At 39.2% G+C, this 11,015-nt stretch overlaps 1 protein-coding gene across 1 annotated transcript; it reads left to right on the top strand.

The window, feature by feature from the left end:
• The first annotated feature begins 1,931 nt into the window (after positions 1-1,931).
• Positions 1,932-10,803, top strand: DTWD1 (DTW domain containing 1). Its single transcript, XM_066328405.1, has 5 exons — positions 1,932-2,016; positions 4,161-4,439; positions 5,451-5,594; positions 6,439-6,712; positions 10,514-10,803. Exons 2-5 carry the CDS (start codon positions 4,167-4,169, stop codon positions 10,741-10,743), a joined length of 921 nt encoding a protein of 306 aa, XP_066184502.1. The 5' UTR covers positions 1,932-2,016; positions 4,161-4,166; the 3' UTR covers positions 10,744-10,803.
• Positions 10,804-11,015: the final 212 nt, after the last annotated feature.

Below are 11,015 nucleotides of genomic sequence, written 5' to 3'. Positions count from 1 at the left end.
GGCCTCTGGTATTGCTGAAGAACATTCACATGCTTTATTTTAATAGCAGGGCAGCAAGACAAATTATTTCTTTAAAAAGGTAAATCAGTGAAATGTTATTGACTGCACTGAAACTATTAATACACACATGCTCATTGTGATGCTCTGATTTCAGAGTAAAATGGTTAAGTAAAACCAATTAAAAAACGATTCAATCATTTGTTTTGATATTATCCTAAATTAAAGTGTTTCCATTTTTATGCCAGGCTCCTCCTCCTAGATATATAATTTTAAAAAATTAAATTTTATAACTGAATGTTCCACATATTTTCAAACATTTTTTGTTTCTTTGTTCCAGTGGGGGAAAAAGTTCTGGTTCAAAGCTCAAAAGAGCAAATTTTCTGGTTTAAAAGATTTGAGCAAATCAATACTTGCAAATAATATAGGCAGGTCAAAAGGAATGTCCTGCTTCTTCCAAAAAGAATGTCATTCTGACAAATCATTGGTAACCACATTATACTGAATTCTTCAACAAACCAGAAAGGCATATAGAGTTAAAGATTTCCCTCACAGTCTTACTAGTATAAGAAAAGAGAAAAAGGTAGAATCAGAAGCAACTATTCTCCCTTTCATCCCCATCAGAACCTTCTGCCTCAGGGTTCAGGACTTTCTCTCACATCAGTAATGGCATGGCCTGATCAGATCTTTTAAACACAGCTTTATTCAGTATCATCACTCAGGCACGGTTCCAACCACAGAAAATCGCTGTACAGCAGGCAGGCATTTTCCTCCATGGTATAGCTTTAAGAAGAAAGAAAGTTAACAACAGAGGGGCTGCTCTCTTAAAGCTCTGCCATTTCTACAAAGCTCTTTTGCAGTGCCCAAGGGTCTTGGAAATACAATCTACACTCAAACTCAATTCTCAGTATTTACATTCACAGGGTTTTGCTCAGGACCTGACTCCTACATGCTCACTTCTCCATGCACATAGGTAGTTAAAACAACAGCCAATTGGACTCACCAAGTCTTGAGACCCTAATAATTCTTCAAAAATAAAAGGAGGCTTTTGTATTTTCTGCTGACAGACATTAAGAATTACTCTCACCCAAATGTCTTTAAAAAACTTTGAAGGTAACATATATTAGCACATATTTAAACTTTTGACAACTAAAACTGAGAGCATGTTCATGGTAGGTTCTTCCAATATATAAAATACTACTATACATCCTTAAATGTTAAGACACATACTAAATATGTGAAAGACACATAAAGGCATTTAATCACAAAGACAGAACTTCCATTTCCTTCTCACTACCTCCAAAATACTATCATTATTAATGTACTTCTCAAATGCACACTGAAGAAAAAGTGACAGATCTGCCACTTACGTATTCAGTATTTTACAAGCTGAAGCTCTGTGAAGGTTGCAAATTAGCCGAAGTTCACCCTAAAGCCTGAATATTAGGAAAATGTGACAATGGAGCAGCATCCTCAACCAGGCCAAGTAACCCCACAGCAGAGATCCCATGTTCCCTTCCGAGAGAGATGCAGAACAAGCAGCACTATTCTTCCAGTCAATATAAATGCTCTAAGGATACTATTGGGTGCGGGGTAGAATATAAGGTTAAAAAAAAAATCTGCTCTATCTGTCTTTCCTGGAGTTCTCACGGGAGTCAAAGGCGCAGCCTCGCACCCCAGCGGTTTCCAGCGGTGCCGCCTCATGGAGAGGGCAGCGCCGGGCACGGGACACAGGGCAGGAAACACCTGGCGAGGGCCCTGCTGGGAACTGCGGGATTCTCCCCTCCTGCCCAGGTAGTTGGAAGTGGTTCCTGGCCAGGTTTTTGTGTCACAAAACACGGATCGACCCCCGCAGAGTGCCAGGCACCCCCACAAACACAAACGCTCCGCCTGAGGCGGCCGGCGGGAGCCGCGCTCTGCCCCGGGCCGTTTCCGTTCCCCGCCTCCCCGCGGCGGCCGAGCCCGGCACTTTGGTTCCGGGGCCTCCCAGGGCCGGGCGGGAGCCGCGCCGGGCGGCGGGTGAGGAGCGGGCGGATGGGGGGCCTGGAGCCGGGCGAGGAGCGGCCGAGAGCTCCCGCCCCAGCGCGGCCGTGGCGGCAGGAGAGAGGAGGGAGCGCGGCTCCGGAGCGCCGAGGGGCCGCGCTCTGCGCGGGGCGGGCTCGGGCAGCCCGCGGTAGGAAGCGGCATTGCGCCCACAGGGGTCTTGGTGCCGGTGCGGCGGCGGCACGGGGCGCTCGCAGAGCCGAGCGGCAGAAGCGCGCTGTTCCTCCGCTGACAGAGGGCCGAGGGCCGTGCCCGCCCGGCGCCCTGCGCTATCTCCGCCCGCAGAAGCCGCGGCCGGCCTGCGCTCGGCTGATAGCAGCGAGCAGCGGCACAGAGGGAGTTTGTGGCATCCCACCAGCTTTACACAAACCCCGGAGGTGGACCGGCCGACGTTCTATGTTCTAGAATTGCAGGTGGAGTGTAGAGGGTATCCTCCACCGGCGGTGATTTACCAGGGATTTGGAGATGAGGTTTTATTTAGTCTTAAAAATGTGTGTCTGAAATGAGAGTTGGGTCCTGGAATTCTAGTCTGTCATTCTCTGAAGTGTACTGTACTGTACGTATAGTGCTGCAGCCTGGGCACAGCTATTATTTTGAGGCCACAGCGTATCCCTTGTCAGTATCGATAACAAAAGCGCTTCAGGGTGTCACTGTTGAGCGCCGTGGAGTGTAAGACATTACACTGAAAAGAATCAGTTTGCAGGCTGGGAATGCATGTCCAATTCCAGGGCCTCTCGCCCTCTGCTTCTTGAGGAAACTTGATAATACCACAGGTTACTCTGAGATGTAAAGTATACTTGCTTTATCTCAGAGAAATTTGAAAGCAAGTTGCACTAGAAAATTCATGTGCGTATTAGATTTTGTGTTTATTTGAGTGGACATCCCTGACCTTTCAAAAGTTAAAACGTCGGAGAGGGGGAGGGGAAGATATCATAGCACGCATGAGTATTTAATTTTACCAGAAAAATAACATTTTTTTTCTGGGATTGATTTTAATTTCGCGTTGGAAACTTAGATGAGTTTTTTGGGTTTGTTACTTTCCAATTATATTACACTTGATTTTATTTAATCACTTAATTTTGGATTACATTTCAGGACTTACTGTTTGTTTTTTGTTAAACATGATTTTGCTACATCATTTCATAAGTGTGATCCTTGACATGGAAAAGTAAACCTAAATTAGCTGAAAGTAAATACTGAGAATAACTTCTTTCATTGCGAGTGCTGCAGCACCAAGTGCCAAGGGCGGTTTGTAACTACTGCAGGCTGTGCAGGCTCCTGGCTGGGGGCTGCTTTGGGGAGGATGACAGAGCACCCACCCCAAGTGATCAGTCACAAGGGGCTGTCACAGCACAGCAGCACTAATTCTGTCTGCCCTGGGGTGGGCACACACACGTGTTTCTCATGCCTTGCTCACAGTACGTGCTGAAAGTTCTGTGCCAGCTGCAGAGGGTGAGACAACAGCTGTCCTGAGAAAAGCCTGAAAAAAATCCATCAATGGTACTAAATAAACAGAAACATGCAGAAGACTAGACTGGGTCAGGACTTACTATCTGGTACATGGGGGCCTCTTCTAGCTGTTTCTTTTCAGCCTCAAACTTTTCTGGAAAATTTCTTCTGTTTCACAAAGTTCTATCCAAGCAGGATTTCATTCAGGTTATTTGGTTGGCCCACACACAATAAATTTTAAGATGGATATCTAAATTTGCACAATTAACTTTTGTCTTAAAAAATTCTGTCCCGTAGGCATATAATTTCTTGTCAGTAGTCATGCTGGAGACTGATGGGATTGCTCATTCAGGTGAACACTGCCTGCCAGTGTTTTCATAAACTTTTAGGCACAGATCTTAACAACAGAGAAATAATAGACTTCTGCAGGAGTTCAGTGAGTGGGAAATGAATGTGCATCTCTGCATTAAGGATGCAGATCTCAGGTTCTTTCCAGCTGTTTATCTCATGTGCTCCTGAAATATCTTGAATCAGATGATTTTATTATTTTTTCTGTTGCAGGAAATATCTTCTTTGATGAGATGTTTTTGTTAAGTGGGATAATACAGAGTAATTTCCAGTAGATAAGTTCATAGTAATGGGATTTTTATTTACCATTTTTTCTGTTTCAGCTAACCATGTCTTTAAATTCATCTACACTTTTAAATGAAGAAAACGCTCAAGGAGCAAAAAAAAATACTGAGTGTTTGGAAAGCCTACTGCAGACTCCATCATCGTTTCAAGATAATCCACTTCAACAATTACAATTAGCATCCCAGGAAGTACTGGAAAAGGCAAAAAAGAGTGGGAGATCAAAATGCCCCCGATGCAATAGTTCAAGGATGTTTTATTGTTATACATGCTTTGTTCCTGTTGAAACTGTCCCTACCAAAGAAATTCCAACTGTGAAGGTTAGTATTTCTTAATGATTTTTATAATATCTTTTAGGTTTTAATTACTGTGGACAGAATAGTCTGTCTGCAGCCATTTCTTTTCCAACAGACATTCAACTTGAACACGGCTATAAGTATTAATAAACTACAGTTAGATAGTTAGATAAAATTACTGTTCTTACTTGAGGAATTACATGTACAAACACTGAAAATGTTCCAATCCTCACATAAACATTTATGTATCTTCTAGATGAGAATATAGGATGAAGTCACTCAGCTTCTCATGCAACTGTGTTTCCACTTAGTTGTTGAAAGTTTCTTTATGGTGCTCTTGTGCATTTGTCAGTTTCTAATAACTCTGGCCAGAACATATTCTAATGTGGACAAAAACTTTGTCCATAACCAAGAGTGAATTTTATATAAAATGTGACCTAAAAAACTTTCTGTATGTCATGGTTTTATAAATCAGATAACTACTCTTAAAATATAAATAGTGTAATGCCTTTTAGCTAAAATACTTGGGGAAGCTATCAGAGAGGACTGAGACATTTTGCAAAATCAGTTAGGAACTAAGATGTATTTTCAAGACACTGGAGTTTGAAAGCATTATAAAAATACTTTAGAAATATGTTGGAAATTTCACTTAGTAAACTTGGGCGTATTTTCATAGAAGTAGACCTTTTCACAGTTGGGTGAATACCTAATAGAGATAGGTATTCATATTTAGAGCCATTACATTGCTCAAATTAAGACCACATCTAACTTACCTTATTCATTCTATTTCTGGAGCTTTTACCACACTATGTCTGGCAGCATTCCAAAGTGCATCATTGCTTACTTAGGTATTTGCATAAATTGAATGTAAAAGGTGCTTCTTCTAACTTGTCTCTAGTTTAGTTCTAAATCTGTCAAAGATTATCAGATGTTTTAATTACACACCCATAGGAATTTCTGCCAAATTTTGAATGCTTTTGTACAGATGCTCGTGAATATGATGATAAATAGTGCCTTTGTCTTCTTTTACTCCAGTTACCTTTGAAGATTGACATTATCAAACACCCAAATGAAACCGACGGCAAAAGCACTGCTGTGCATGCGAAGCTCCTGGCACCTGATGATGTTACAATTTATAAATACCCTTGCATTCCAGAATATCAAGAGAAGAGACACGAAGTAAGAGATTCTCTAGAGACAGCCAGGCTTTATGCTGAGGAGGTGCAGCTTCCTCCTGCCGTGGTAGTGCCCTGCTGGGAGGAAACCACTGTTCCATTAGTGCAGTCCATCCTGTGCTCTCTCAAAGCTTAGCTCCACACACACAGAGTTCTGGACTGGAATCTTTTCTCCAAAGCTGAGAAAGACTGTAGCACTATTTAACCACCTTGAATTTTGTATGTTCATCACCTCACATAATGGAGAATTGGATTTACTGTGCACCTGAAGAAATCTTTTGCATAAAAATAAAAGCATTCTACTTGGAGCAAGTTAAACAGCAATTGAATGCTGTGCTCATATTTAGCAGCTGCAGTATTTAAACCTTAAAATTCTTAACATTCACTGTGACAGAGGAAAACAACCAAAATGCAACTCTTGTCTATCATAGCATTGAGCACCAAAAAAGTGAGCTATGAACTTGGATGTACATGTTCATTTAAATGGCATGCTATTCTTTTTGGCCCTCCTGCCCCATATACTGCAATGACAAGTGACATTTGAACTTTCTCAGGGCTGACACCGCTATCTTGACTTGAAAAATCTTTTTTTACAGAAGTGTTAGTGTTGGTAGTAGAGCCCTGGAAGTAACATTAATTTAAAACCTCTTTTAAGGGTCTCAATTAATTAACATGTTTTTAACATGGATTTAACACTATATAAGACAACAAAATATTTTTAAGAGATACTATTCCATCTTGTCCTGACTTAAATGTTTATAGACAAGGTAGAAAAATTCTGTTCTTTAATACAATAATTCCTGTTGTTTTATTAGATTTTATTGACACTCTTTGTTTTCTTCATTCAGATTGCACTTATATTTCCTGGCCCAAATTCAGTTTCAGTAAAAGATATTGCTTTCCATCTCCAAAAGTACACCAAGAAAGGTGCCTGTGCTAGTGACGATGACTGTTCCAGAGAGCCACTTCTTAAACAAGCAAAAATAGAACCTGAAGAAGAAAAAAATCCCAGTGAAGGCATCTCAAGCATCAGGAATGAAGGCACTAGACTGAAGAAAATAATATTTATTGACAGTACCTGGAATCAAACTAACAAGATAATAACTGATGAACGACTTCAAGGTAAAAAAAATACAAGTTGATACTGAGATGTTATTGCTGCAGAAATGATTAAGGCACATATGTCTATAACAGACCTGAGCACAATGTAAGCTTATATGTGCTCCTATATCTGAATGTATATGAAGGATTCAGCAGCCTGTTCCAGGGCTATAGAATACTTCTGAGCCAAAGACACCATTACTTTTCACGTCATATAGTTTATTTTGCAAAATGATAATCCTAATACTAAAAAAGCATTTACATTTATTTGTCTCCCTTCTCTATTGAGGCAAATTTCCTCAGTCTCAGAGAGTAAGAGCTGTCATATTAGACAGTGGAAGAGTAGTTTGAATGGCCTGTGAAGGAAACCAGGAAGATTTCCTTTGCAGGTGGCTGCTGCTTTGCAGAAACCCACAGGACCATTTGAGTACATGTTGGTAGCAGACAGGCCCCAAGAAGGTAAATGAGGGATTTAGGAGGTTCAGCACAGGCTTGTCCTTGCTTGGGTTCTCTTTCTCCTGAAGTTGCTCATGGACATTTCCATGATCTCACTACTCCAGACAAAAAGGGAATGGCTGCTTGCCCATGACACCCTTCCAAAGCTGAGAGCAGAAACTAATTCTGCAAAAAGTTTTTGTCTTAGGTTCCTTTCAAGAAACTTATATTTAAGCATTCTAATTAAAACCACAAAAGACAAAACGATTTAGCAATAGCATTCTATTTACTTTAAGATGAATTGGAGTTTGAAAATACTTTCATTAGTACAGAAAGTGCACTTAGCTGGGAGACAGGTTGTCAAGTTTATGTGCAACATACATATACATACACATATCCTACTACTGCTTCCCACTGGTCCTACAAGGAATTTCACAGGCGTTCTTACATAGATGATGAATATTGCCTTGCTGTCTAGTCAGTTTATTAAAGAATCCCACATGTTAGTATGATGTATTAGTTAATTAAAATCCTATTACAAGTATCTAGTTTAACACAAAACATACTCTGTCAGCTACATTGAAGTATTACTGTAAAAGATGAGAGGAATTACATGTTGCAAGTTCATATAAGGCATTTGAAACGTAAGAGGATGAATTCAAGGAAAGTAACAGGCAGCCAGGGGAACTGAAAATGTTCATGGAAGCCTATGCATATATTAGTCAAAAAGTCCTGATTGGTGTTATTTTGGAGCTCTTGAATGGTTTCCAGTTTCCCCATGACAATGCTGGTTTGGTGAATTACTCTCTCCTTTCTAAAACATCTCGGATCCAGCTGTTTTGCAGCCTCCTGGGTTCCTGAGCACCTTTCAGGATTGCTGTGAGGGTTAATAGTGTCATGCAAGTCAGTTTCTAGTATGGGAGAATTTTACCCATCCACACATTGGGTCTAACAATGTGCACAGCCCATGCATACATTGCTTTCCTTAGTACTTGTCATAAAGAACATAAATTGCATTAATACCCTTTTAGAGATTGAAGTTTTCACTTCCAAGATGAATGGGGCAGAGTTTCCTCAGGCATAAACAGATGACATTTTTATGTTGTACATACATGAAAAATAGAGAACTGTTTTCGTTTTTCAGTTGCAAATGAAGTCATCATCCCACAAAATATTCGTCATATGCTAAAGTTCAAAAAGGAGTGTTCATAATTCCAAATAAAAAGTAATTGCCATACTTATTAAGAGTAAGTTACAAGAAATACTGAATGAAAACATAATTGAAGCCAAGAAAATGTAAAGAAAAGCCTTGTGTTTTTTAAGCCTGTATTTATATAGACAGTAAATCTAGTAAATTGGGCTGCACGAGAAAGCAAATGAGTACATCAATCTTAAAATAAGCTGAGAGAACTTGGACAAAAAATACTTCTGTATCTTGGAAAAATGCTTAAATGCTTAATACATCTTTAGAAAACAAAACTAAATCAGTTAAAGACAAGAAATATATGAGAGTTGGTAATATCTAGGATTGATTACTTCATTAAAAGTGATCTCTAGATCAGAAAACAAACAGTTGAATTTAATGTTAATGATGACTTTCTCACATGAGTGATGGAGCTTTTGGCAGTATCACCATGAATGTTAAAGAAACTGATTGCTTTGGGTTTTTTTTCCTGTAAGTTTGAACTGCTTTGTATTAGCCCAATATTTTATTAGCTTACACATTGGTATTGTGGAGTTTCATGTGAACAGTGCATATTTGTAAGCAAATATTGCCCTTGGCTGTATACAGGTACACTACAGATGAAACATGTTCAGTAAACTTTTATCCTTTACCCTCTCTGGTTTTATTTTTTTTAATGAAAGGTCCTAAAATCTTTTGTTTGAGAGTAACTGATACTGCACTTGTGGTAAGCTCAGCAATATCCATGGTCTTACCTTCAGTGAACCTTTGTTTATATTCAAACCACAACTACGTGGGAGTTTACCAGGTTGGAGGAACCATCCCTGAGATTGACTTCACTGCTTTTAGGCTGGAAGCACTGCTGGGCTTGATGGAAGTTTTCACTTTCGTTAGGGCTGAGAATTCAAGTGTTGAAAATTTTTGAGGGCAACAAGCTAATGCAGTTTCCTACTGCTATTTTAAGTTTCACAGGTGTAGGATTATTAGAGATAATAATTAGACTATGCTATTTTGAGGTTTTGATTCTGAAATGCCAATAATAACATTTAAATTCAGGGACAGACTCTCCTGTCCAGTTGTTTTTTTAAATGCTGTAATTGAGATTTCTTCTACAATGCAGAATACCATACATTACTAACTGTAAAGCAAACAACTAAATCCCTGTTGCTATTACACTGAAAAGAATTAAACACAGTTTGTAGGTTAAAAGTGTAGGTTAAAAGTGTAGAATTACAAGTGCTGGCCTCTAGCCTGAATTTTGACATCACTGAAACTTCCCTGTCCATAACTTTAAAGCAATTCTTAGACCATATTGGTTTTTGTACTGTTACCTGTACTTAACTGTCCCATGAGTATCAGATTGTGATAGAAAAAGATAACTTTACAATCTGCTTTTGATATTGTTGACAGGTGTGTACCCTGTTCTTCATTGTCCTATTGCCCATCCTGTTTACAAAGGGATAACACATTAAAGTGGTTTCAGTTTTGAATAATTTTTGCATCTTAGGAAACTTAAAAACCAAGATACATGTTTAAAATTCATCTGAGTAATAAATAGTTACAGAGACTTAAGTTGATTAAAGATTTTCTTGTGCCATACAGAGACCAAATTCCCTCTTTCATCTTAAGTGGGAATGCTTTTAGTATCTAGTAAAGTTAATCACGAGATGTTGTCACACTCCTGAGGAATTTCAGTGAGATTTCAGTTATTTAACGAGCATAAATTAAATGCTCCTGGCTCTTGCAAATAGTCCTCATTTCAGCAATACTAACAGTCTGAGGGATACTGTTTTACACTTGGAAAGTATGAACTTTGCAAAAGATGAAATAATAATTTTATGAAGATTGATGAATCTTGGTAGGTGTGGGTTTCATTCACTCTTGCCATGTGAAGCGACTCTGCAGTTAACTGAGAGCTGTGTGGCTGTTTGAGTGAAAGGATAACCTGTAATTAACTGCAGATATGAAGATTGTAACCTAGGACTTACAGCACTTCATCAAATTCCAAAGTGGTCCAAAAAAGAGGATAAAATTATTGCCTCGGTTTTACAGATGAAAAATGGAGGTACAGGAAGAGGAAATTATTTTCATACAGGCACTGAGCAGCCTAGGAAGCAAAGTCAGAAAACAAAACTAAAATCTTGTTTGACGTTTTGGCCATCAATCCACATTGTCTAATCTCGATTATCTTTTTTCCTTGGAAGGGTTACTGCAAATTGAGTTGAAGACAAGGAAAACTTGCTTCTGGCGTCATCAGAAGGGAAAACCAGATACATACCTTTCCACAATAGAAGCAATTTATTATTTCCTTGTGGACTATCATCAGGAGATTTTGAAAGAGAGCTACAAAGGACAATATGATAATCTGCTTTTTTTCTTTTCATTTATGTATACATTGATTAAAGATGCGAAGTGTTGTGCAGGAAAAGAGTAAGCTGTCTGTTGGTGCATGACACTACTCTTTTTTTTGTAATAATAAACTGCACAAACGTTACTGAGAATTCTTTTTTTGGAAATAGATTGCACTCTAAATAAATGTCCAAGAGTGAGCTGCAGACCTCATCCTGCATGCTTGACATTGTAGAACTGCTCAGATGAGCAGTCTGATTGGAGTTACTTATTTGAAATCAGTTACATTTTTGCTAAATATTGCTGTACTTCAACCTACAGGCCGGATGTGCTCACTGTGATGAGCACATTTCCTGA

This window comes from Sylvia atricapilla, chromosome 13, assembly GCF_009819655.1.
Source record: "Sylvia atricapilla isolate bSylAtr1 chromosome 13, bSylAtr1.pri, whole genome shotgun sequence".
NCBI classification, from domain to species: domain Eukaryota; kingdom Metazoa; phylum Chordata; class Aves; order Passeriformes; family Sylviidae; genus Sylvia; species Sylvia atricapilla.
Note: the sequence above shows the minus strand (reverse complement) of the source record. Positions and strands in the feature narration are given on the sequence as shown.

Coding starts and splice junctions, on each gene's coding strand:
- DTWD1 (XM_066328405.1), top strand. CDS start 4,167: ATGTCTTTAAATTCATCTACACTTTTAAATGAAGAAAACGCTCAAGGA. Junction 5,595..6,438: donor ATCAAGAGAAGAGACACGAA/GTAAGAGATTCT, acceptor TTCTTCATTCAG/ATTGCACTTATATTTCCTGG. Junction 6,713..10,513: donor AACTGATGAACGACTTCAAG/GTAAAAAAAATA, acceptor TTTCCTTGGAAG/GGTTACTGCAAATTGAGTTG.